Consider the following 27403-nt stretch of genomic DNA (forward strand, 5'->3'; position numbering starts at 1 on the left):
TTCCAAATGGTTGAAAGACACGTTACCCAAGACATCCAAACCATCACCTCCTTTCCCTTCCTGTGCTCCCCTGGGAGGTTTGGCAGTAGACAGTGATTGCAATATCCCATAAAAGCAGAAGCAAATTTGAAGCAGCAGGCTCTGAATCCCAGCAGTCCCTAACAGCTCCCAAGCAAAGTCTCCTGGTCCTGAGCTTCTGGGCTGTGGGGACTGGCACATGAATGCAATGTGCAGTGCTCCCACCTAGCTTGGCTGCTGTGTTCAGTGATGCTCTACTGATTAGAGGTTAACCCTGAGGCTGCACCTCGCTGGAGTAATTGTGGGTAAATGTGATATTGGTGATCATGGTGTTTAGATCTGACAGGAAAAGATGAGTGTAGGAGTCTGGGTCTGGGGCTTGTACACTGCTGGCTTGGAAATCCTTGAAGAGACTTGCATGAGAAACCCCAGATGTGGAGAGTTAATGCAAATCCCTGGCAAAGCTTTTCCCAGTGCATCTTGCTATAGGTAGCATAGTACTGCACAGAGGGTCAAACCCTATTTTCTCCCTGCATGAGCAGAAATAGCTTTGAAAGCATGGAAAAGGCATTTACATGTTTCCAGTCCTTGGCTTTGTCTTTCGGCAAGGGTATTTGTAGCTGATGTAATGGAGCTCTCCAGAAGAGTGTGTAAATACGCACTCTGTTTGCAGCCTCTGTGGAGCTATTGAGAGTAATGTGGAGACATGGTAAGTGTGTGGGATTGCATTTGGAATAAAGGAGGAGTAAATGCTTGACAGGTCTACACGACATATGTGCCATGTGCTGCTGAACACAGCAATTAAACAAGAGCTGCTTTGCCTGTCACAGGGAGGGGATGAAGTCAGTTTGAGTCCTGCTTTGTTCTTCTAGGAGGCCGCCTATTAGCATCTGTCCTCCTGAGAAAACTACCCCAAATGATGAGCGAGATGTAAGGACAAATATACACATGCATGTGAGAAAGAAGTCTTTGTAAAAGAGATATCTTTATTGTCAACCTCCTTTGATTGCTCTGAAATCTTTCCTTATAGATCCCACCACAGGCTCATCGTGCTGCTCCTGTCACCCCCCCACCTCCAGAGAAGCGCAAGAACACACAGATTGCTGCTCCCATTAAAAGTAAGGACAAACTGCTCTCCCGGTCTTGGGCATGAAACAAACACTGGGTGATTTAACAACCATGGGGCCTGAATGCTTCTGCTTTGTGGTTAGATGAACATCCTTATCCATTCCCTGAATTCCTATATGGTTTATATCCTTACAAATATATCTATAAAATATAGATAGCTTAGATTCCTGTAAGTTTCAATGCTAGTGGTCCTGAGCTGGTGACCAGTGCTTCTTCAAGTCTGTTTTGATTGGGAGGGTCTGAGCAGTTTGTGGATGGGTGCCAAGTACAGCATCCCCCTGCTCCTTCAGTGCCTGTAGCCCTGGGAATCATAGTGCTCTCCAAGGAGCAATTCTGCCTGCTCATGTGGCTAGTCTGGCTAGTGCACAAGGTCGGTGGTTTAAGATCATTTTTCTCCCACAGATAACTGTGGCTGTCTCCCAGGAAGGCAGAGGGAATGTTCCCTTGCATGCAGAGTGTGATACTTTATCAGGGGAACTCACTGGCTTTTAATGCAGTCTCAAGTCTTGTTTATGACTTCCAATCTGTTGGGCATTTTCTTTGTACAGTGGTTGGGTTTCCATTAATTCAGTGGCTATAAGGAGCAGTAATAATACCAGGGACACATCTGCCTATGTGCTGCCCACAGGCAGAGGACCATGGGGTCAGGGCAGGAGCTTCTTAATCTTCAGCATGATTGGGCTGACAGAGCAGTGCTTATCCTTCTGACTTGCTGCCAGCCTGCCCAAGTGCTCTGCTGTGCTGTGACAGTGATGCCATTGGTGACACTCAGCCCATCTTAAGCCCACTCGTGTCCCCTTGTGTGGAACAGGGCAGAGCTATTGACTTGCAGGTAATTGAGACCTGGGACTGGCACCAACTTCCATAATGGTACTTAATGGTATTCAGCCATTTTTCACTGGAGTAGTGGGAATTTGCAAAGGTCAGTTTCCTTCAACACATTGTTTTGATTTAATGAAGCATGGGGGGAGCTATGATTCATGAATGATTCTCTGTGAGGAGGAGGAAAAAGAGGGATGCTGAATCTGTGTGGGAGTGAAGGGCCCAGTTTTTCTGCCTAGCTGGTGTTTACTTTGGGCGGAGTGGTGGATGGACTAGTGGAGGGCTCCAAGCCCTGATGGAGCAGGAAGGGTTGGAGTTGCCTGCAGAAGGGCAGCAAAGGCACTTCACATCAGTCCCACTGCTCCTTCCTTTGGGCATGTGTGTATGTGAGTAACTCCCTTCTGTGAGAGCTGAGCTTCCTTGTGGGGTGCAGCTCCTTCTCTTCCAGCACTAACAGCAAGCTGCTCTTGGGAAGCTCCAGCTAGCCCACTGTTTGTCCAAGTAATTGTTTTCATAGTCAGGGAAGAACTCTGATACATTTCTGCCCACTAGAAATTAATGGATCAGATTTACCAAAACTATATATAAGACCAGGTTAAAGGAAAGAAAAATCGTAATATCTCTTTGCTTGTTGTGGATTTTTTCCCTTGGAAGGTGGGACTCCCACTGCTAGAGCTAGTCAAAACTAGAGGTGGGGGAAGAAATACTGTAGAGCAGATAGTGTGGAGGCTAGTGAAATCAGTGGGTGCTAGCAGGGCTGCAGAGCTCGTGATCAAACGTTGGAGAGTGCTGAAAGGGAGGGACTGAACAGGTTGTCAGTCAAGTGTTTCCTCCACCATGAGGTCTGTGCAAGAGGGAGGTGCAGGCTTGTGTGTGAAGCCTTTTGTGTCTTGCAATTTTGAGGCACCATCTTTCAAAAGTGAGAGCTTACGTCCTTAACACAGAAAAAGCCTAACCCAGGGGGAAAAGACTTTTCTGTCCCTTAGTTCTGTCCACCTCTCCCTCCCTTCCCCTGTGTAAAACACTAAGCCCTTTGAAGGGTATTCATCTCAGCAGAATAGCTTTTCCCTCTCTAAAGAGGTGATTGTGTGGGAATGCTCCAGAGACAACTGGTACAATTTTGCTTTGAGATAAGTGAGGCAGGAAGAGGAGTTAAACTGCTCTGGTCGAATGCACAATGAGCCTTTTAATGGACTTTGCTGTAGTAATTTGGGTTTTTTCTCTTTTCCTTTGATGCTGCTGCTAAGGAATGTTTAATTGTTCCCTTTCAGATGCTGTTGAAATTATTCCTGGGTCAGCTTCTAGTGCCTCCTCGATAAGCACAACATCCCTGGATACTTTGTACACTGCTTCTTCTGTATCTGAGACTGCTCTCCCAACAGCCACCTCCAGTCCTGCCAACACTCCACCCCCTGTCCCGAGCCGGAGCGTCCACACCACAATCACGCGCAATTTGGACAGCGGCTCTGTGACCCATTCCCGTTATGGGACTTCCTCAAAGGATACCAGCAAATCTCCCCAGTCCAAGAGGGTTGCCCCAGCACCGCCAGCTGAAGGGGGGACCCTGAGGTCCCACAATGTGGATGGGGAGAAGACTTCTCAGGTAAAGAAAACTGCCCCACCCCCCCCTGCAAGCCTGGATGCCTTCAGCAACCTCTGCCTGGAGGATAAGAAGGCAGCTGGGGTGGAGTCGCTGTCAGCAGAACCCGGTGGCCTGGTGGCCTCTGTACCCAAGACAATTGGTGCTGAACTGATCGAGCTGGTGCGCAGGAACACCCACCTCAGCTACGAGCTGTCCCGTGTGGCCATCGGCATTGTCATCGGCCACATCCAGACCTCTGTCCCCGCAACCAGCAGCATCATGGAGCAGATCCTCATCTCCGTGGTGGAGAGTAAGGTAATGTGTGTGAGGCTGGAGGGGGGACTGCTGCACACCACCTCCGAGCATCACGGATGAGGTGTTATGAGCTCCTGATGTTTGGGATGAGAATGCAGCAAGGTCCCACAGGGAGAGGTGCTAGATGGGGGTAAATGTCCAGCCAGGGGAACCAGGGGTTTGAGCCAGGTCCTAGTACTGTTAGCAGAGAAATAGAAAACAGGCGAGTTTATTCCCCAGATGAGCTGCAGATGTACAACATAACCTTGAGTTGGAGCATTAGCTTGAGCTTGTTCTAAATAAACCTTATGTCAAAATAATCCTGTATTTCTCCTTCTGCATCAGTCATTGAAATGGTGAATTGCACCTTTGCACCTCTGCTTTAGCTGGAAGGATAATAAATTTCAGCTCCCACTTGCTCAGTGCAGCCTTGAGGAGTGTGCATCATATAAACTTCTAAGATTGGAATTCCATTGCTAATGGCAAGGTTATAATGAATTGTTCAGAGGCATTTGAATATGGAGAACTAATGACATTCAAATTTTGCATCAAATCATAATCTGGTTGACTGTTTACACTGAATAGAGGGCCCCATAAGCAATCATCAAGTCTTTGGTTGTGGCCATAACCCAGTAGTTAATTGCTTCCTTCTCCAGTAACAGTGCCCTGTCAATGTGTGATTTAGATTTAGCAAAAAAATTCAGCTGTTTCAAGCAAATGTTCTGGCTCTGTCTTGCATGATGAGAAGTTTAGTTTTCTGTTTTTGCACCTTGTCCAAGATTTGGATATTATTTTTATCATTAATACCTGTACTCAGGACACAATAAACTTAATTCCACAGAAGTTATTTAGTGACAGGTTTCTGTGTAGGGGATTTGAAAGCTTCAGTTTCATGGCCATTGCTGCAGACCAGCCTGAAAAGGATGGGAAGAAAGTGATGATGGTGCAGGGAGGAGTATGGATCTTCTGGTAACTGATGATACTTGTCATCTAGGACATCTGTGGGATTTTAAAATGACAGCAATGTATGGAGACACAGCAGAAGATTCTGTCCCATCTCATAATACCTCATCATACCTATCTTGAGCAGTACTGCTTTCAGGAGAGCCTGGATGAACACAGTGCTCAGGTGTAAATGTTGTGGATCTGGTGTGCATTTTTTCTCGGCATCTCACACAGATGATATAACTCTGCTGATATGTGGGGGCCTGGTCCCAGGTGAGGTTGTTCATCTGGTATAGAAGACCAGCTCTAACAGTTGGAAGGGTGGTCATGTGTCCTTGTGGTGTGGCTGCTCTGATGTAGCTTCACTAGTGTGGTTTAGTGGTACAAATTATTATTGTTGACTTTATGTTGTTCATTATACCAAATCATTCCACTGTCTCAGGGGTTTCTATGTACAATTGTTGCTGAGTTGTCAGTTCTAGGTCAAGGACTTTTTTTCTTTAATTTGTAGCTTCTGAAATCCCTCTACTCCCCAGCCCATGCAAGTACATGGGTAACTCATCTCTTGTATATTTTTCAAGGCTTTTCTTTGACTCCCTAAAACAGAGATAGCAGCTTTGATTTAAGGCTTTGGTCTACTCATAGTAGACACCATACCTGCTTCAACCTTTTTATCATGTTCTTTAATTAGTTTTATCCTTTCTATTCCTATTCCAGTCTTAATTTAAAGTCAGCTCACTAAATCAAGTCCAGAATCTATTACCTCACTTCTATCCTCAGTGCCTTCTGAAGGTTGAATAGTACTTCCATCTTACTTACCTTGCTGCTCCTCCAGTGTGGAGTCTGTACAGACACTTTTTTTTTAAGAGAATAAAAGATCCTGGGACAGCATCCTGCTGCTGCTTTTGAAGAGGTAATGTACGACTAAGTTAGGGGAACAGTAGAGACAAGGAGGATGCTGAGAAGATCACATCTTGGGAAAGACACTTCAGAGGTACCATACTATTTGGGGAACTTTGATCTGCAGGAGCAAATCTATCGGGTTGGCTTTCCTGTGTCAGCATTTGCCTGGCTTTGGGAATGGTCCCTCTTCTTGTCTATGAGCTAGCTCCTGATAAATGTCACAGAGACTGAGTAAGATGCACAAAGGGGCTGAAACCTCTTTTCAAAGGCAGCATTGCAGTGACTGTGTAAACTGGAGCTGGCTTTCATGGGACCTCAGTGGAAATTTAGACATACATAAAGATGGTCTGGTCTTTGGGCTTCTAGAGAATCACTTGGATTAGTAGGTTTTGGTGATAAGTGATTGCCTTCAGCTCTGTTGGATTATCTCCTGTCTGAGAGGAAGGGATGTCATGTACTGTAGATGTCAGGTCTAAGGAGGTTGAGTTTTGCAGATTTATTAGACTTAGGGTGAGACAACCAGAAGTGCCCAACGTTCAAGGTAGCTGCACCTTGAAAGGGAGAACTTGGAAACCACTTACCTGCTTTTTAAAATCACATTGCTGTGTTGTAGTTGTGACTCAGACCCATGTTCTTGTTGCCTTAAATTTAAGCTTGAAGACTGCTGACAAAGATGTGTGATGTAGATTGGTCTTCTAGTTGAGCCCAGGCTGCTGAGTGGGGTCAAACTATTCCTGGATGTGTTGGAGATGGAAGAACAAATCAGAAAGTTGGTGTGGGAGGTGATGTGTTTCTGGAGAGCGTTTCCCTTGTAGTGCTGGGCTGTGACCTGCTCCAAACTGCCCATCACCAGCACCTGTTGTCCTCAACAAGCTCTGACAAACCTCTAATGTGTCTGAAACCGTCTCCTTCCCCTGAAGCTGCCTTCCTGTGCATTCATTGATCCAGCTTTGCTTAAAGGAGACTTGGTTTTGACAAGACACAAAGGCTGTTCTGGGGCTCAGCTTCTCCCTGGGGGAGCTCTGCCAGAGACAAGGGAAGGTCAGCAGGGCGAGTGCTTTCCAGGCCAAGTGCTTTGGCTAGGCTGTTAGGGACTCCTCAGTGAAATAGTGTAACAAAAAAAACCCCTGCTGTATGATTTTGGGGCTCTTCTGGAGGGATGATGTGTGTACCCATGGTACTAATGATCCACTGCTCTTGCTGGTGGGGTGGGGGGAGAGAGGCATGGGAGTGGGAAAAGAAGAAATGGCCAGGACAGCAGCTGGGTTTGCATGGCAGATATGGCCACCTCTGAGCAGTGTGGGTATGATAAAGTTCCCAAAGTGGTTTTGGGCTGCTCAGGAAGAATGAAATCCCTGTAGCAGCTTGTTCTGCTGGGCTGGGGTCAGAGAACTATTTGAAGCAGCAAGATAATGGAAAGTGGCATTGTTAGAAATACAGAAACCTCCTTCTGCTTATGGGGTCCCCAGCAGATTCCTGGAAATGACCATGTGATGATGCTGCAGGTTGTAGCAGCTGCCAAAATGTTTAATAAGCAGAGACCTGACCCTGGTGATGGGAGGGCTGAGATGGTGCTGAAAGTGCACTGAGACAGTGCAAGGTGTAGCTACATGGTCAGATGGAAGAGCTTGTTAATGGATTGATCTCATCCAAGTCCATCCAAGCTTGATGCTCAGTGGAGCCATTAAGGGCTGCAGATGAAGGATTGGAGGAAGGAGATTAGTGGTAAGAGGCTGAATAGAGTGATCATTAAAATGAATACTCATTAAAATGGTTATCCAAAAAGAGTCCCAGCAGTGAAATGAGGTAGGACTGGCCCTGCAGTGCTCCAGTGAGAGGGATGTAAGGCACATAATGCAGAACCCTCTCCCAAGCAGCTGGGGAGAGACAGGCAGGACAGCCAGGTGACAATGCAGTGCTGTAGGTCCTCCTAAGGAGAAGCAGGGGGATGGCAAGATGAAGTGAGTATCTTAATGTATTTGCTTCTGATAAATCTCTATTCAGAGGGAAATTCTCATGCTTGTACTCAGCTCCTGAAAGCTATTGTGCTCTCTCACAGCTGGCTACCTGCTTTTCTGCTAGGCCATCCACAGCTTCCCAAAATTTCAGGAGTGTATAGAGGCTTGTGTTAAACCTGCATGCTTCTTCCTTCATTACCTGCCTGACAAAAAATATGTAAAAAGCAGTAACAAGAAAACTTACTTATTTTATAACTGAAGCACGGACTTGAAGTCCTAAATTAATTTATACCCCAAAGCAAATGACTAACAAGTCTGTCTCTAATAAAGCAGGCAAGACATTACTGTTAAATGTGGAGTGGTTTCCCCAGAGAGGGCTTGGAGAGTGGGAAATAGGCAGGAAGGGTGCAGCTCCTGCACTTGGCCATCCACATGTGGATGTCACAACTGGCACAAGACATGGGCTCATGTCTCCACACAAAATCTATCTGCTCTGCTCCCAAAGTGAAGTCTGCCTAAAGGCTTGCTGCCCCTGCCTGCACAGCCAGCCTGTTGGAAGGACTGAGTCTTCTCTGAGATTCCAGATGTCCTGGCTGGTAAGTTATAAAGGCCTTTACTCACTGAATGATCATGACTTGTTGCTGTATGTGGTAGGACAGCCTCATCCAAAAAGTTTTAGGAATTTGGTCTCAGTGAGTGGGTTTTCCCTGTTTGAATTTCTCAGCTTGGTTCTCTTGTACCTTGCTGATCTCCTGCTGCTTGTTGTCACTGCTTGTGTATATAGTTTAAGCTCTTTCACAAATTAGTCCTTACCTTTCTCAATGGTGCCTGGGCTCATCTGTGATCAGCTCAGTTCTATGTACTGAACCCCCTCCTCTTGCCTTGTTTTTAGGAAACCAAGTGATTCATGTGATATACTTAGGTCCTAGAGGTTTATCCTAAATCCCAGAGCACAGCAGCTCCTCAGGCAGTTAAATGCCTCCTCACCACTCCCCTCTTTCTTGAAGGAGAGGAAGAGCAAAGGAAAGGCAACTTAAGAGTGAGACTTCCATGGCAGGGGTTGTGTGTGAGGCAGAAGTGGTGGGGATGCAGTTGACAGCAGTTGGAGAAAGGAATGTGTGCAGTAAGATTTACTGAGTGGCTACACACTTCAGAGCTGTGGTGAGCAGTGGAGCTCTGCTATTTAGGATGAAGCAAAACCAAAGCAGCCCATGATGAATTGGTTCCTGTTCTTGCTGCAGAGGATCCAGGCCTAGAGCAGCTGGCATGGAGAGCACCATACAAGTCCCTGCTCCTGAGCCAAGAATTCAAGGCAGATGTGTCCCTTTCAGGCTGCAGGGAATGGGCAGCAGAGGGAACTTCTCCTGCCTCAAGGCAGCTGTGCAGTGTGGTGGTCTGCTGTCCAGAACATGTCTGTTTTACTGGGGGTGCTCAGCTGCTGCCTGGCAGTGGTCCTGGCCCATACCAGGCTAGTTTGGCTTTTCCCATTCTCAGGATGATTTCCAGAATCTAGAGAGTGTAGACTCCAGAAGTATGAGATCTGAAATAATGTGTGTCATAAACTTACTGGTTTTGTACTGCCAGCTCTTGACTGAATGAGGTCAGCTGCCAGTCGTGAGACAAGATTGCAGGCACCCAAACAACAACCAGCTGTCAGGGCCTCACTAACCAGTGGTTTTGCTGTCGTGCAGAACCTGAGTGCGGGGCTGCCCTCGGGCCAGATCTGCCATGATGAGCAGCGGCTGGAGGTGATCTTTGCAGATCTGGCCAGGCACAAGGATGATGCTCAGCAGCGCAGCTGGGCACTCTATGAGGATGAGAATGTCATCTGCTGCTACCTGGAGGAGCTGCTTCGCATCCTGGTGAGTAAATTCCTTTCTTTACAGGCAGAGCAAAGCAGATAGCACTGGTGAAGTTCCTTTTTTTGACCTCCTTCATCCCTGTGTTGCCACTGGATCTGCTGTTTCAGGGGCACAGGTTTCTTGTGCATCCTTTACTGTCAGTAAGCCCTGCCCTGCTCTGTGGGCTCTGCAGTGCCCTTGAGCTGCCTTTACTCTCCATTCCCCTTTCAGAGCTGTTCTGAAAAGCATTACTGAGCTGTTCATGGTAGTTTTGGTATTTACCCATCATAAGCGGATATAAACCCTCACCTCCAAAAAACCCAAACTCCCACAGAAAACTTGCAAGTCTCTGGTAAGGGTTTTTGCACTCCTAAGCCCATTTAAAACATCTTCCACTTAAGATATCCTCTGTTGCTGGGAGGTACCTGTGGGGTTAAGCTCATTAAATGCGAAGAACATTCTTTGGTTGCCTTGAAAGTGAGCTTTAAAGCTGTTTCTGTGAAAAGTATAAATCATCTCACATATCTCTGCATACAGGAGAGGAGCATGCCCATAGTGAGCAGTGGTGGGATTACTGTCCCAGTGCTCTCACTTGTATGTACAAGGCTGTCTTTGTCTGGGGATGACTTGGGAACTGCCCTCAGTGTAGTGAATAGTCTGTGTTAGGGGTACTGATGTGGGGTTTGCTCTGGCACTATTTTATAGTCCCCTCCAGTTCTGACACAAACAGAACAGATAAATTTCCTGTAATAAATGCCAGGGTCTTTGTCACTCCACATACAGCCTGTGCTGCCTTGCTGCAGGCCTGCAGAGCAAGGCTGGGTGGGGTTTTGTGAAACCATTTCCTTATAATTTAGGGGTGGGAGGAGATGTACTTCTCAGGATGGGAGCAGTGCTGGAGCTGCCCTGTGTAACTGTGTGATGCTCTCAATCAGGTGGTGTTTGGGTCACCTTTTAAATATTCTCAGCCCAAGATGTGCTCTATGGTGGAGGAGTTTCTCAAGAATCCACTTTGATGGTGAAGGGTGATGATGAAGGGTGATGGTTCTTGACCTGTTTCTGTGCTCTGCCTTCAGTTTCTTTTTGAGATGTTGGGGCTACTGGGATCTGAAAGCAAGTGGACTCCCTTGAGGTCCCTGCAGCAGGCACCTTCTGCTTTGATGTGTCATGGGGTCACCTTTCCATTCCTTCTTCCAGACAGATGCAGACCCAGAAGTTTGCAAGAAAATGTGCAAGAAGAATGAGTTTGAATCTGTCCTGTCCCTTGTGGCATATTATCAGATGGTAAGGTGGCAGAATGCACCAAATCTCTTTTTAAGATTTCCCTGAAGATGCAAAAGAGTAGGGTTGGTACAATGAATGTATATAAGATGTTTCCCTTGGGTAGAGCAGTTCTGTGGTCTCACTGAAATTGCAGCATATCCCTTTTGAGTGCTGGCTAATGTCAATGCTATGCATGAAAGTTGTGTGAAAGAGCAGAGGATGCTGTAGACTTTGAAGCAGTAGCTAGCACTTGGCTGGGGTAAAGCTTGCTAGAGGAAGGATTTCAGAGGATGCCTTGGGAGATCTGACAGGCTGTGATTGTTCTTCTTTTGATTGATGCACTCCTGCACATTAGTAAATAACTTTGCTTAGGAAAGTAGGTAGTGAGTAGAAGCCATGGGAGTGAGGAAGGAAATCAGTATTTAGGGAAGAAATGGAAGTTTTGCCTTAAACACCTATGTAGTGTTGCTTTGCCCCTCTCCTTCCTGGAATGTTCTGTTGTAGGACTCTGTGGGAGTAAAAAACTTGTCCCTAAGTCCCCAGCTACAGCACATCAAGTCTTGTGACATTTTTGCTTTCATCTGGCACTTCTGTGTCTGAACCCAGATCTCAGCATCAGGAGGCTGTAGTACAGCTGAGAGCAGCAGGAAGGCAGGCTGAGCATAACACTGCCTGCTCTTCTCTGACCACAATTCCAAGCAGGTAGGGAGCAGTTGTGTGTCCTGTCCTGGCTGCTGTCATGCCCAGTGCTAGGGCTTGGATCACTTGAGTTGGCTGAACCCTGGAGTTGTTGGCTGAGAGTGGAGTATGCAGATTACTTCAGTGTCAGAGCTCCTGCATGGGAGATGCAGGCTGAGCATCATCTTTGCTGGAATCCTTGCATGTCCCAAAACTTTCTGAAGGGAGCTTGCCAATGTTACCCTGTCGAGAAACCTTAATCAGAGCAGTGTTCACAAAACCTTAGTATGCTCAGAGAATCTTGGCTACCCAGCACATTGTCTTTTTACTGGGGATAGGTATGGGTTGTTGCTGTATTTAAACCCAGATTTAGTGGATGATGTGGGACATGTCAGATCTGAGCTCTGGCTGCCACATTCCCTCTGACCACACATGCCAACAACCCATAGCCAGCCCAATTGTGAATGTTATTGTCAAGTGATTCCTGTACCGTTGTTAAAAGCTTTTAGAGCTTCTGGTTTCATGTCGCCCTGGGAAGGTCTGTGGCTTCCCACCAACAGGAACTTCCAGAAGCTGTGTCTCTGCCTCAGAGTGAGCCCTCCTCTAGGACATGGTTTGACCTAACAAATTGGTTTTGCAGGAACACAGGGTGCCATTGCGCCTGCTGCTGTTGAAGTGCTTTGGAGCCATGTGCAACTTGGATGCTGCCGTTATCTCAACGCTTGTGAATTCTGTGCTGCCGATGGAGCTGGCCCGGGACATGCAGACTCACACACAGGGTGAGCCAGAGCTGCTGTTCCCACGGCCCTGGGAATGTGTCTTCCCATTACAGGATTTGCAGCAGCAGCAGTGGCCCCCCATTGCCTGGCTGCTCTACATGCCCAGTGCTCAGGGGGGAATGGTGTCTGCTTTTAAAATTATTCAGGTTATTACAGCTGTAACTGGGGAATGTGCAGGAGGGGATGTTTCAGTCCAACGGTGTGAGGCCCTCCAGCTCTTGAACATGCCATTTATGATCTGTGTCACTTCTTGTAGATGTCTTAAAACACGTTTTGAGTTGTTCCAGTTTTGTTTCATAGTGCTGACAAGAGACACCTGCAGATCTCAAGGAAGATCTCTGCAATTTCTTAAAGAGTTTTTTCCAGCATTCTGTACCAAATTTTTGTGGTGTTTCATTGTGGTGAATGAAATGAGTACTTGTTAAAGGAAAGGGCCTTCTCTCCACCATGTGCCAAGAGAGATGGTAGTGCTGTTGTTAGCACTGCAGTCCTGATCCGCTGCAGGATAGTGCCATGGCCCAAGTTTTCCCAGCTCTTTGCTTTCCATACTCAGACTTTGCCCTCATGTTTCTTCTACTTCACACTCCTCCATTTGTTAGGATGGCCCTTCTACTAATCAGAATTTTCTTCATGCCCTCAGAGCTCCTGCTTAGCCCAATCTCCTTTATTTGTAAGCAGCCAGAAGCAGATGCTGGGAAAAAGCCTAAGAGTAAGGTGAACATGTAGTAATACTCCCCTGGCATTATATTCCAACTCCCCACACATGCCTGGTCCTGGACAGTCACAGATTTGCTCCCCATTTTGAATCCAACCTGTAGTTCACTAGTGCTGGCAGTGGCATATTTCTCTTAAAAGGACATTTTCAAAATGGATTGAAAATCCATTGTTTTGTGCTAATTTTGACCCACAATTAGAGTAGCTGTTGAGTGATCACATGGATCAAATGAGAAGAGCCTGGTGTTCACAGCCTTGCTGCCCTGGTTGCAGTCTGTCAGTTTGTTGTGTGTGTCATGAAGCTGTGGAGGGGTATAATTTGGTGATGAGATTGTCTAGGGGTTGACAGGTCTTGCAGAGAACAGGGACTGTCCCATGCATTTCCTGTGAGCCAAATAAATGTCCTAGATGACCACTTCGAACCTGCATAATAGATGTTCCTGTCCCCAGCATCCCACCACAGCCTGCCAATCTGACTGTGGCAGGCAGCATTAAAAGGGCTTATCTCATGTCTGGAACGGGCTATGGGAGATGAAAATCAAGCCTGTAGCAGAAGGCTTTGCACTTGTCTCTGTTTAGATGCTTTGAAGTTCATGCATTTCAGAGGTGATGAGAGTGGCATTTCAGGGCAGGGTTAAGGGCTGGTGGTGTGGGACTGCAAGTATTACTCCTGTGTTGGCTACACTTCCTATTTTGTTCCTGCTGCTTGTAAGTTCTGTGCTGTGAAGTTACCACACTGTTGGTGATATGCCTGAGAAGCATCTTCTCCAGGCTGAGATTTTACTGCCCCAAGAAGCAAATGCTGCTTGGTTATGAGACTGTGACTGTGCTTCTGCAGGAACACTTCTCCTAATTTTGTGCTGCCAGAAATAAACTTTATTGTGCCTCCACCTTTCATTCACAAAAACAGTCTTCAAGTGAGCATCCTGTGCACCTTCCCAAACAGGATTCTGTCTCCTGCCCTGTTCCTGAGCTTTTTGCAGGCTGAGTAGACTGGTCACCCTTTTTACTCTTTGCCTGGTTTCAGTGATGCTGTGTTTTGCCTGGGGCTGTGTCATCCCAGACAGCACAGCTGATTCAGCCTCGTGGTGGGTATGGAGCTTTCAGTTCTGACCTTTGTGAATTCTGCACACCTCTGCTGATCTCCAGGTAGTACTGGAGCAGGCCTGTCTCTCAGCAAGTCTTAGCTCTGCTTTGGGATCCTAAACGTATGGCAGTGAAAGTGGGTGAGAAGTGTGTCCTCTGAGCTGCCAACCTGCAGCTCTGCAGCATCTCCCTTTCCCTAACATCATCTCAAGGTGAGGATTTTTTCCTTCCTTGGTGTGAGGTGGTCCAGTTGGAATGCTACTCCTCCTTTGCTGACAGACCACCATGTAGATGCAGGAGTCTCACAAATCAGTGTCCTCATCCTGTGCTGCTTTCCTTGTGCTAAGCTTTATGGTAGGCATAAATGCCATTGTGCACTGGCATCTGTGCATCATCCAGTCCTCTCAGCCTTCACAGTGGGGCTGCAGCAGGGGTAATCATCCTTGGCCCAAATGTGTCTGTCCTTCAGAGGTGTTTCAGGGCATTATTAGTTCCCTCCTGCCATTCTGGTGCTTTACTGCTTCATGTGCTGCCAGCAAATGGCAAGCTTGTGTGAAAACATGACCTTGAATCCTAGAATGACTTGAGCTTATTTTGGTACTAGAAACTGGGGAATAGCAGCTGATCCATGACATGCTGTGGAATAGCTAATCCCTTCTGTGGGTGACTGGAGCCAGAGCAGTCAGTGCCAACACTACACAACTGGGGAGTGTGGAACTGGCTGCAGCAGCTCTGTGGGATCTCTCCTGGCTTATTATTGAAGAGCAGCTGAGGCAGAAGCTTGGTCTGTGGATGCTGCTTGCCTGTGGTGAGAAGGACTTTACCCTGGGACTGATGCAGGCATGTTGGCTGCTGGCCAGTTCTTCTGCAGATGTTTATGTCTTACTGCTTCTGAACAGCTCCTTCCCTCTGCTCCAGCTGGCCTGCACATCTGGCCATGTTAGAACACCTTATAATAAGCCACAGCAAAACAGAATTAGCCAGAACAGTTCCAAAGAAAACAGACTGGGATAATCCAGTCTGTAATCATGACTTTCTCCCTTGTTGCAGCACAGTTTACATGCAAGTCAGCTGTCTTCTCCCTTCAGTCATAGATAATTGTGTCTGCTCCCAGTGCCCACATTTCACACTGCTGTGTTTAGAAGGTGGAAGCAAGGTTTTCAAAGGCCTCTGAGAAATGCTTTTCATACATGATTGCAGTTTCTCACAACTATCTCAGTAGACTTCAGCAATGCAGGCTGGTAAGCAAACAGCTGTATCTTTCCTGCCTGTCATGGCTACTTCAGTGATGCTTCTCAGTCTGTTGTCAGCAGTCCCTCTGCTTCAGCAGAGCTCCGTTGATACTATTTAATTTCTGACAGCCACTGGTACTGCTCTGTAAGGTTAAAAAGAAAGGAAAAAAAAAAAAAAAGGACTGTGTTTTGACTGACAGTTATTCTGTTCTTCAGCATTGTGAGTCTTGTCCTGCTGCAGCTGGGACCCTCCCAAAAGCTTGTAGAGCCTGTGCAGGATGAGTGTCCTGGGTTAATCTGGATTTGCCCCAAGTTCAGGTTTCTGGTTGGTTTCAGCATTCTTTGATTTGTTGTCTTTAGGGAAATACAGCAAGAGTTGGCTCCTAGTCATGTAGACTACTGTCAACCAAGATGAATGGACATCAGTTAATGGCAGATAGACCAAGGAGGTATAAAACTAGTCTCTTCCCTCCCATGTCTAGTCTGTTCTTCCATATTTGCTACTGTCATTTTTATCACTTGCTTCTGGATCTCACTTTATTTCATTGCTCCTGATAGAAAATGTTTTGTTGACAAAAGGAAACCTTTTCTAGGAACATGAGAACAGCAGCTCCCTGTCTGCCTTCTGCAGTGTCTTGCTTCTGAGACCCAGGTCCTGTAGCCATGGAGGAAAAAATCATGTGGTGAGCAGTTTGCCAGATCCTTTTTCTGCTACAGTGTGCTTTGGCATCACTGTCACCTTATAGCTGAGAACTTCTTATATAAGAAGTGTGAATTATATTTAAATCATTTAATATCCTCCCTCTCTGTTTACAGAGAGTAAACAGCAGTTTTCAGCCTTCATTTGCTGCCACATGGTCTACAAACTCTTAATCTTGTTCATACTGTAGTATCTGGTTAAGCTGCAAATTACCTACTTTTACTCAAAGTACTTGCCAATTGAAAACTGGCATCGTGTGGAACTGTGACAGTGTGTGTGCTTTGAGTGGAGAGGCTTTGCTGTCAGAGCTGACTTTCCAGGGGCCATGGGGCTGGAATGACTCAGTAGCACTTTGTCCCCTATGCTGACAGTAAACCTGAGAGCTGCCAAATCTTGCAAGTCCTTTGGCCAAGGCCAGGAGTAAGTGAAGGCATCAGCCTGAGCAGTGAAAGCCAAACTGCAGGGTGCAGATGCTTAGAGATGGGTTGGTTTGTGCATGAAGAAGTGAAATATCTTAAAGGGTTTGGAGGGGGCACTGGAACTGGTGTGTGTTGTGCAGGGCAGAAGAAGTATGGCCAGGAAAAGCATCATAGATTGAAGGAGCCTTTTTCTCCTCTGATGAAAAGTAGTTTTGGTCAGTTTTTCATATTTACACCTTCAGTTTCCTTGTGCCCCAGGGCTCTTTTTGGTAGATGTAGCTGAACTTTATTTACTCAGTATGTGTGGTAACCTATATATAATAATGCTCATTTTCCTATTGCCTTTAGACTTGCTGAACTGGACAGAGGCTACATTTGATGAGGGCACAGATCCTATTCCATGACTTTTTTTTTTTTTTTTTTTTTTTTGTTCTGGAAATATCTATTGAGAGGTATCCATTAATTAAAATTCAGAAAATACACTGTCAGGGGCTCTTTGGAGTATTCTCATGTAGCTGCTGCCAGCGAAAATGATGTTGGACTAGCAGGCTGTGGGATGTATCAGTGCTGGAGATGTGTGGCCTGGGAGGTGGGCAGATGCACAGCCTGAGCAGCGATCTGGTCTCCCCAGGGACCTTTTATACCTTCAGGCAGAGCTGAGGTAGCAAAAGTAGAGCAGTGCAGAGATGGTAACAAGCAGCATGGCTGTCTGGGGGTGGTGTTGGTTGGAACAGGCAGTATTTTGAGCTGGCCAGATGGATGCTTTTTCTGGGTTCAATAATTACATAACTATGGGATGCGTCCTGGGACTGTGCAGGGGAGGTTTTTAATTATTCAGATCAAGTTTGCCCAGATCCTTTGAAGTGGAGGGGAAAAAAATAGAGGACTCTTGTTATGATTATTTTTAAATTGCTTTGGAAACACATGGCAGAGAAGGCGTGTGGTGTGCTAAAACGGGGAAAAACACCCTTACTGCTCAGTCAATACAGGAATGAGGAGCAGGTTAATCAGTGTTAAATGCGTGTATTAAATGTGTTAATTTCCCTGGCTGCAGCTGGGGAAAGGTTTCACATCCTCAAAAGAACTAATGACAGGACCTTTGTCTTGCAGATCATCAAAAAATGTGTTACTCTGCACTGGTGCTGGCCATGATGTTCTCCATGGGGGAGCCCCTGCCATACCACCACTATGGTAAGATTGGGTTGTGCTCATTGCAGAGCTGGGGGTGGGATGTCTGGGGCATGCTGGCAGACATGGGGAAGGGACTTTTCCTGAGGGTCAAGGTGGGGGACATCTCAGTGGCCCAGCCAGAGTAGGATGTGTTCTTTATTGATAGATTCTGGCTGCTGAAGCACTGAGCTGAGATGCCAGATTTCCAAAGAGCAGCACAAATCTGGGTTAGAGCAGTGGAGGACTGAATGCCCCACTGCAGGTGACACAGATTTGCCCATCCCTGTGACTAAGTGGCATTTGGTTTTACCTCTGGCCGGTGTGAAAGCACACACCTCTTACTTTCTTTGGAGACTGTCTGCTGATGAGACTGAGATCCCAGATCCCTGCACAAACACCCACTAAGGCTGTCAGCTGCATAATGTGGCCTCTTTCTGGTCTCTCTTCTAGCAAGATAGTGCAGCCCTCTATAGTTCAGGCTCTTAGGGAAAGTGGAGATGATTAAGGGTACTGCAGTCAATAATAAAGTGCAAATATTCTCCCTGTTTTATCCTCTGTCATTCTATTTCAGCCAGAAAGCACTGCCCACTTCTTCCCAAGGATATGTTTTATTTGGGAAATTCTGGGCTTAATTTTCCTAGAAAGGCAGTAGAGACTTTTTTAAGTGTCTTGTCAGCAGCTTTACCTTAACACCGGGTAAACCTGTACAAGATTTAAACTGGTGCAGTAGAGACTGGAATGAGCCTCTACGCCTCCTGTTTTTCTCTCCCTGTGTAACCCTGGCAGTTATTTCCTGCAGGTGGACTTATTTACATGAGCTCCTGAGCTTTCCTAGTAGCTGAATTGCAAACTGGGTTATTACTAATGATCTAGATTTTTAGGGCTTTTTTTTTAAGAGATCAATTAAACCAGTGGTCAAGAATACCAATCTCTTTCTACCTTGAAGCCTTCACTGGTGGCATTGGTTCTGCAACAGCTAGAATAGAATTTGGTGTTTTGTTTACTCAAAAAAAAAAATGCCTGTAGGGGTACCAAATTTCAGCAATCCCCTGCACTGTGTCTCACACAAAGATGCTTCAGTGGTCCCTGAATGAAGGGCTCTTCAAGTGGACTAGACAGACCACTGAAGCACTCCACCAGTGTTTTTTAAGTGTGAAAGAAGTGGCTTGGGTGGTCCCTTGTTGCTTGGTTTATTTTCACTGTGCTGTAAATGCCCCTTTCTCCTTGTGCAGAACATCTCAACTCTCAGTTTGTGCAGTTCCTGCTGGATGTGATTGAGGACGGGCTGCCCTCGGACACCACTGACCAGCTGCCTGACTTATTTGTCAACGTCCTTCTGGCCTTCAATCTCCACATTCCAGGTTAAATTGAGGCTGCTGTGCCATGGCAGGATTTCAGTGGTGTGGAGTGAGAGTGTGAAAAATGAGGAGGGAGAATCTCACTGGGTCTTGTTGGTGCTATAACCACCAACCAGCTCTCCTAGTCTCTGGCACTACACTGTGTTTAAATATGCCACAAAACCCTAGAGGTAAAAATGGTCTGAGAGCCCCTGCCCAGCAGCTCTGGACAGCTCAGTGGATTTGTCACTGGGCTTCCACAGTGCTCAATCAAAAGAGTTGTTGGGCTGTACTTGCAGAGCATGAATGGGGTTAATGTATAGGCTCAGGTGACTTGGGAGAGAAGATGCTTCAGTGGGCATTTCTTGATACCAATTCAGAACAAAAGTCCTCTCCCTTCTGCCGGTCTTGGCAAAGCTTCTGCTTCTCTGTCCATGCTGCCTGAAGCTCATGGTGCCAAGTTGTTCAGGCCAGGCCCTTCAGCATTGGCCTGAGCTGTGCTCTTCCCTCTTTGCCCTTGTTCTTTGTCCTCCCTGCCCTGCTGAGCTCCATGAGGACAGACAGCAGATCAGGTCCTTAGTGAAGAAGTCCTTCCTTCCCTCTGCCTGCACATTTTGAAGCCTGTTGGAAGATTGGAGAATAGTTCCAGGTCCTGCTAAGAAAGGTCATTCCTTAACCCAGTTTCCTGTTGCTCCAATTGTATTTAGTTAATTACTTACTCATGATCTGCTTCATGACATTATCCTTGATTTTTTTTTGAGAGAGGGGAGGATAAAACAGCAATGATATGTCCAGTAATTTACCTGTTATTTTGCGTTGTCTGTCATTAAAATTTATGCAAAAGTTTCTAATTCCATGTGAAAGTTGATTGCATGGAGACTGATTAAGTATATCTCTGCTGCTTTCATTCATTACTCCTTCCCACACGTACCCAGATCCTTGCTGGCTGCAGTAATTAGGCAGTAATGCATGACAGGCAGTGTGTTTCTGGGGATTATTGCCCACCTGGGGCATAGCTGAGAGCAGTGACTTTTTCTCTGATGCTAAGAACATGTTAAATGATGTTCACATTGCATATTGGTGGATTGAATTTTTTATCCCTGTGTCTGCAAGATTCATCTATCATGCCATTCAGTGGTGCAGCATTAGTTCAAAAACTTTCCTAAATGCATATTATATTGACACCCTTCAGGATCCTGTGCAGGATTGCTTTGCAGCCTGTGAAATACTACAGGCCACAGAAACAGCCACACTGTGCTTATGTGTGGCTATTTCTGTGTTTATGTGATTGAGTGTGCACACTCACACACAGATAAACCAGGGTAAATGTATTTTACAGCAAATCACTCTCAGAGCAGGCAGGGGGACAGTTCCTAGAAGTCCTCAGCATGTACCTTTGCACTGCACAGTGCTGAGTGCTGGGAAAAACTTTTCTCTTCTGGGATGCTCCTGGGACCCTTCTTAAGAGAACTTGTAAGACTCTTAAGAACTTCTAAGTTCTTAAGTTCCAGAAGTGTACTGCTAATAGGGAATAAGAAGGTATCAAAGAATGGAGCCCTTGTATGCAGAGGGTTGTGAGCAAAGGTAATGTTTCACAACACATAGTCTTTGCAAGGTATTTTCCCAGTGTTTGGCTGGCAAGGTGGGAACCCACACCAGGAATCAGATATACAGAGAAAGGACCAAGTCCCAAGTGTTTCATGTGCTATTTCCAGATTTATTTCACCTTCTCTCTCTCTGCCCACCCATTCTGTGGCCTGAAACATTTTGATGCCCTGATAAACTGTGGTTCCCCAAAGCTCCCCAGAGTACTGATGTGAAATAGGAGCCACCCATCATGTGTTTTTATCACCATGGCCTCAGGAGACAAAGGGAGATGCTGAACAGGTTTCTTCCTTAGTTCCAGAACACAGTGTGATCATGACTACAATAAGCAAGCACTCCAACGTCAAGACTTTCACAGAGAAGCTGCTGTTGCTGCTGAACAGAGGAGGTGAGTGTGTGGCACTGTTACATGCCTGGCAGGGGGTGCACACAGACACTTGGGGAGAAAAGCCCAATGTTTGTTACGGGATAGAATATCAGGGGTGCAGCTAGCTGAGGAGCTGTCAGCTCAGGTTGTGCTGTGCTGCTTCCTGGGGAGTTTGTGAGGGTGACAGTCTGCACTGCTGAGGATGGAGCTGCACAAGGAATAAGGTAATAGCTAATGGCATCAATGGAGAGAGGAGTGGCTGCCATGTCCATACTTCTGGGTCAGATCAGCTCCATCTCAGATAGACCAGCTGTCATGGGCAAGCCCTTTTTTGGGAGAAAAGCTGGTCCTGGGCCACTTGGGTCCTTGGATGGGCAGAAGACTCAATGTCAAACCTCTGCCCGTGCTGGCAAACATCTGCCCTGGGGGACAGATACAGAGGGAGCTTTTGTCTTCTGAAACATTGCTTAGAGTGGAACTTTCCATTTCTGGACTGCCAGCAGAGGGACAGCCTTGTGTCTGCTTCAGGCATGGAGTGAAATCCAGTGTACTTGTAGAGCTGTTGCAGAGCAGATTTCTGGAACGCTGGAGATCCCTGCAGGAAGAGCGGTGCCAGGTCTTTCAGCCTGTGCTGCAGGCCACTATTGTGCTTTCTAATACCTTCTGGAGCACAGGGGCTTTGCTGCCTGAGAGAATTCATTTTGTTGAGTTGCTGGAAATAGCCCATTTTGTGATGCATGCAGCTCATCTTACTCTGGATTTAGTTCTCTTTGGGGCTGCAAATCACCGTCTCCACACAATATCAGCTTGAGGGCAGCAGGCACCTTGCTGCTCTTCTGTCTGGCCTCCTCCCAAAGCCTTTGTTTAGCTCTTTTCCTGCCAGATTCCCTGCAGAGATCACCTTACAGTGAGGAGCTGGGAGAAGAAAGAGGGGGGCCACAACCTAATGAAGATGTTTCTCTTTTGACCGCTTTTCTGACAACTGCTGGGGGAGCTGCCATGGCCCAGATCCCCTCTTGGAGTCTGCAGGGATGTGTTTTGCAACAGAACAGGATGTGGTGGCTCATTTAAACTTGGAAATGTTTCTTTTCTTGCTTCTGGGACAGTACTAGTCTGGTCTCTGGTGAAAGCTTGTTTTTTGTACAGGCTCTGATGGGCTTTTCAGAGAGGTTTTTGGACCTCTCTTAATAAACCAGCCAGAAAATGAGTGGTGGCTGTTGAGCAAAAACAGGAGATACTGAGAGGCAGTGTGCTAATGTGCTCTCACCTGGGATGGTCAGCGAAACATAAACAGTGATTAATGCTAATTATAATGAGTTTGGTCTCATCTTGGTAGCCTGCAGAGCTGCCATCCTGATTACACACCTATGTGCAAGGCACTGAGGTCTTTGGACACAAAAGCTATCCATGGGCAGGGAGTGGCTGACCAAGGGCAGGGCAGCCTCCTCTCCAAAGGGTCTAATGAAGGGAAGTGCACTGAAGATGGAGCAGAGGGGCACTGGGGGGAGCATGTGGCTCAGCACAGTCTCTCTGCCTCCCCCAGATGATCCAGTTTCCATCTTCAAGCATCAGCCTCAGCCACCACACTCAGTGCTGAAGTTTCTGCAGGACATCTTTGCCAGCAAGGATACAGCCAGCATCTTCTATCACACAGACATGATGGTCCTGATAGACATCCTGGTGCGGCAGATTGCTGATCTCTCCCCTGGAGACAAGGTGCTCACAGTAACCCATGGGCACTGGGGAAGGGAGCACAGTCCCAAAGCAGTGGTGTTTTTCCTGGCCCCTCATGGGACCTGCTGGTGCAGGCAAGAGTGGAGTTCTGGGGTGGGCACACCGTTTCTGGGTGCTTAAATCAACCTTGGGAGCTGAGGAGGAAGGGGAGAATGCATGCCAGCATATTTGAAGAAAGATCTTCCAGGCTTCTGGTGGTCTGCACACTTCTGACCAGGGACCTTTGGGGAGAAAGACCCTCTGTGAGTAGTAGGAGGAGGAATCGCTCATTTGGTGTTGCAAGAGGGGACGTGCACGTGTTCAAGGGCAGGGGAGGGAGGAGCAGCACGCTTGCTGTGGGAAAAGCTGAGTTTTCCATACTTAGTAGTGATACTTAAGGAAAAGCAGGTGCCTCTGGAGTTGTGCTTTGGTTGATGGTGCAGCAGCAGCTGTTCCTGTGCTTATGCTGTAATGGAGGCTGGCATGCTTGTTTATCCCACTTCAAATCTTTCACTGTGCTCTGTCATTTGTCTCCCCTCCTACTTGGCAGCTGAGGATGGAGTATCTGTCCCTGATGCATGCCATCATCCGCTCCACGCCCTATCTGCAGCACCAGCACCGCCTCGCTGACCTGCAGGGCATCCTGCAGCGCATCCTGGGTGAGGAGGAGGATGACCAGCAGTGCCAGATGGAGAAACTGATCATCTTGGAGATTTATAAGGAGTTTCCAGAAATCTCTTCTGGTACCAGCTAATGCTCCTCAGCTTGGACTGGAGTTTGAACCACTTGGATCGACTATGTCTTTTGTTGACACTTTCTCCCCATTCCCTCCCAGTTCAGCTCATACCTTATATCCCTCTGTGTGAGGCCTAAGGTTGGGACAGTGTTCACCGGCCCTTTGGAAGCGCCAGCAGCAGAGAGGGTGTGGGGTGCCCCCGGGGCCTGGTGCCCAGGGCAGGCATAGCAGGATGGGCGCTGGCACGTGGTTTGCCTGCAAGACTCAGCAGGAGCTATTTGGGCAGCTGGTGTTAGTGGGAAGGGCAGAGAGCTTGTGGGGGCTTAGCAGCCAGTATGGGGGGATGTTCAGCTGCACTGGTGTCCCAAGGTCCTGAAGAGAAAGGCCTTTGCCTTAGAGTATCACTTCTTTTCCATGTGCGTCTCTCTCCCTGCAGTGACCAAGTGGAGTCTGCTGGTGCTTGGAAGAAGCTTTTGTAACATCTGTTTTGTTTCCTGCTGCTAGTGCCAATGTGCTGCAGCCCTGCCAAGGGAAAGTAGCTGCTCGCTGTCTAATGCCTCGTCTAGTGAGCCTTTCACTCCCTCCTAGCCTTCAGCTTTACCTCCGGGCAGCAGCCCACCTTGGGTCATGGAGGTCTTACCCCAGCAGCTGCTTTTCAATCTGCTTTCTATAGTGATGTTTAAATCTCAATTTCTTGCACACTGTGGCAGCCTAGAAGTAAGATCCACGTGGGTGACGCTGCCCTTAGGAAGCCCTTGGCCAGACACAGAACAAAGATGTGTCCTGCCAGGTGAAGCTGCCACTTGCCACCTCTCTTGCAGCATTGCCTCGAGCAGAGGGGCTGCCCTTGGGCAGGTGCGCTCTGTTCGTGAAGCACGTGCATTTCTTGCCTTGAGCTTCATAGTAGCTCTGCCTCGCTGCCCTCCCTGTCCCCATGGCAGCACTCAGAGGCAGCGTGAGCCTGGTGTCCAGTAGCTGTTTGTGACTATGCTAATTGTGGGGAACCCTTATTTTTATTTCCTCTAGGTTTCTAGCAAACGGGATTAACCTGCTTCCAGATAGTCACACACACTAACATGGGTCTCTTTGGTATTTGTGTGCACAATGTGGTCACTCCCTGTCCCCAGGTCTTCTTTTGCAGTAGCCAGTGTAGGAGTTGTGAAACTGGAAATACTGGGCACTGTATTTACTTTAATTTTTATTATTTTGTTAGCTTGACATCACACAAGCTCTGCAGGCCTGGACTGGCTACTGAGACAGTGATGCTTTGAGAACAGAGGGGGTTGGCCTGGCAGCCAAAGGGGGAAAGGAAGTCAGCCTGGGAATGCCCAAGCTTAATAACCATCCTAGCAGAGAAACCTATTTTTGCCCTGTAAAAATGTATGAATGTCAAAAGGGATCCTGTATTTTCTTAAACTAAGTGTAACCTGCAGAAGAATAAAAATGTCTTAAACTGGACTTCTGTGAGTGTAGCCCTGCCTGCCCAATCCTGTCATGGGGACCCCAAAGCATCGGGGGTGGTAGGGTGCATGCTGCCCACAGAGGCAAAGCAGTGGGTGCTGATCTCCAAATGGGGGTAATGCAGTCAATTTCCCTCATTCAGCTTCTTGCCTTGTCTTTTTCTACCACGTTGCTGGCTGACAAGGAAGGCTTGGAGGACAGCAGCCCTTGCAAGGGGCACAGCTGTCATCGCTGGGGCCTGCCCAGCATTGCTGCCCCACGTGAAGGGTTTGGCAGAGCTGGACTCACAGTTCACTTCCCGTAAGGTACATGCAGCCTCGGCTGGCTCCCAGCAGAGCTGCCAAGGCAGCGAGCCTGGGCAAGGAAGGGTTTAATGAAAGTCTGTACTGAGTGTAATGAATTGTGCTTTGGCTGTGGATGTGTGCTCCCAAACCTCAGCCTGTGCCTGCAGCTCTGGGGTGCCTGGATGGCAGGGGTTCTGCGGTGGGAGGACAGCAGGCACTGAGCAGAGCACTAGTAGCAGGAAGAGCTACTTGGCAGCAGGAAGATGGTCTCTGCTCGTGGCTCTGTGACAAGGGAACCAGCCAGGCCACTGTCAGGGCAGCGGTGTAAGTGCCAGGTGCAAGCTGTGCCACTCCAAACACAGGGATGGCATCAAATGGAGCTTCCTGCAGAATCGGGGCCAGGATTGTCCCAGCTCCCGCCTCTTTGGCCTGTGTCTCCAAAGTCCCTAGGTGTGTGGCCTTGTAGTGTGCAATTTGTACACCTGGGATCAATTGTGACAAGTAAGGACTGCTGCTGCTCATTGGTGTGTCCCCCATGGTGGCTCTCCTGTGCCCCACTGCTCTGTGCAGCACATGATTGCATGTGCCCCTGAGCCAACCTCGGCTTGCTTCCGAGTGCTGCTGGGGCTTGTTTGGCCCATGACCTGCTGCTGTGGTGAGATGTTCATCTGGTACTTGCCCTCAGTGACACAGCACAGGCTTTGCTGTGCCAGGCAAACCCAGCAGTGCCAGGACCTGTGGCTCTGCTTGCCAGAAGCCCAGACTGCAGAGCTTGTGGCTCCCATTGGCATTCCTGAGCCATTGCTGTCCATGGGGTTGCTCACCCTATCCCAGCTGCACCTTCTGTCCCACCACCCTGCTGCCACCACAGCCAAGGGCTGGGAGAGCTGAGGGGGAAGCTGGCTGTGGGGTCCAGGGGGATAAATACACCTGCTGGCCAGGAAAGGCTTTCCCACATCACAGGCAATCCAACTGCAGCACGTAAACTCAGTGTCCCCAGCCTGCTCAGCAGGTCCTGCTCTTCATGTAGGTGAGACCCTCAAGATTGTTTGCTGTACTAAGACACAATTAGAGCAGTGTTTCCTTGTACTGCTGTTTAATGTGGTGCAACAGTGAGGGGTATTGGGGGGCTGGCATGGTGGGAGTGATACATTGCCTGTGACCTACGCTTCTGCTTTATTGTCTGGAATGATTCAATTACAACTATTTTGTGGCAGTAATACCCTGATAATTTTTTCCTCCTCCCCTGAGCTGTCAGCTGGGTAATTAGAACAAATAAACTTGAAAGCCTTCATTACTTTTAAAAAGTATTGCCTCTCTCCTGATTTGGTTTCCTGATGGCACATCGCCAGTGTGAGGAGGTGTGATGTATGATCCAGCCAGTGTTTTCCTGTTGCATCTGAGTGATGTTAAATGAGGTTTCTTGGGTGAGCTGTGTGCAGGGCCAGGGCTGCTCTGGCATTATCCTAACAGCACTGGGAGGGCTTCAGTGGATGCTGAAGGGTCTGTAGGGGAGAACGTAAATCTCCCAAGAGCACAGTATGGCCACAGCCCTGTCAGTGCTGGTGCTGGACCACCCAAAGCAGAGGTGTTAGGTGGTGGTTGAGGAGTTAATCACAGCAGGTGACCCATCCTATGGAGTTCATAAAGTAACATGTTGGCTTCTCCAAGGGCTTAGACATCCACACTCACTGGGTGTCAGCCCTGAGCATTGTGTAAGCTCCAGGGGAACTTCTCTCTGCCGCATGCTCGGCTGCACTGGCCGCCACTTTAGGGCCTGCCTGGTATTTCCCATCATGGTCCTACAACACATGCTCAGCACAAGCAACAGGGCAAGGACAAGCCCTGCCTGCTCTGCCCACCCTGTCGCTTCCCCAGTGGTGGCCAGGCCTTGGCTTCTGCAGGGGTGATGATGGTGGGAGGGAATTACCAGCCCTGCATGAGGTGAGCCAGTGGTTTGGGGACATACTGGTTGTGCTGCAGACCCCATGTTGTATTTTCTTGGTTTCCACCCTAGGAATGAGGACCTGCTTGCTGTCAAACCCCTGATCAGTGGGCAGCATGTGCTCTTCCCACCCCCTCGTTTACACTAACAATAATTGCCAGGGGACCATCTGTCACCATTGGTGGAACCAAAGCTGGGTGAGAGCTGGTAGTGGCCATGGCTAGTGGGAGAGTACTGGAACGTGGAGCAGAGAAGCAAAGCACTGGTGATAGCAGGCTTCAGCGCTGTGGCAGCAGCATCTGGGATGCCATGGCCCCAGCCACAGCTGGAACAGAGGACACCACCGGGACAGTGGCAGCTGGACTGCCTTGAGGGCCCGAGACCTGCTGTGTCACGGGGCCAACACATCTCCTGTGACCCCTC

General features: G+C 47.9%; 1 protein-coding gene across 3 annotated transcripts in view; it reads left to right on the top strand.

Moving 5' to 3' along the window:
* Positions 1-26332, top strand: part of NCKIPSD (NCK interacting protein with SH3 domain) — a 50765-nt gene extending 24433 nt beyond the window's left edge. For all 3 annotated transcript variants that reach the window (XM_015641093.2, XM_015641096.3, XM_015641095.3), the window contains exons 4-13: positions 1049-1136; positions 3240-3865; positions 9342-9512; positions 10689-10775; positions 12073-12211; positions 17473-17553; positions 18765-18893; positions 20770-20862; positions 22385-22557; positions 23105-26332. In XM_015641093.2, the coding sequence (XP_015496579.1) occupies positions 1049-1136; positions 3240-3865; positions 9342-9512; positions 10689-10775; positions 12073-12211; positions 17473-17553; positions 18765-18893; positions 20770-20862; positions 22385-22557; positions 23105-23308 (1791 nt within the window). In that variant the 3' untranslated portion in view covers positions 23309-26332. The remainder of the gene's footprint in view (positions 1-1048; positions 1137-3239; positions 3866-9341; positions 9513-10688; positions 10776-12072; positions 12212-17472; positions 17554-18764; positions 18894-20769; positions 20863-22384; positions 22558-23104) is intronic.
* The last annotated feature ends 1071 nt before the right edge of the window (positions 26333-27403 follow it).

Source organism: Parus major, chromosome 12, assembly GCF_001522545.3.
Source record: "Parus major isolate Abel chromosome 12, Parus_major1.1, whole genome shotgun sequence".
Taxonomy (NCBI): domain Eukaryota; kingdom Metazoa; phylum Chordata; class Aves; order Passeriformes; family Paridae; genus Parus; species Parus major.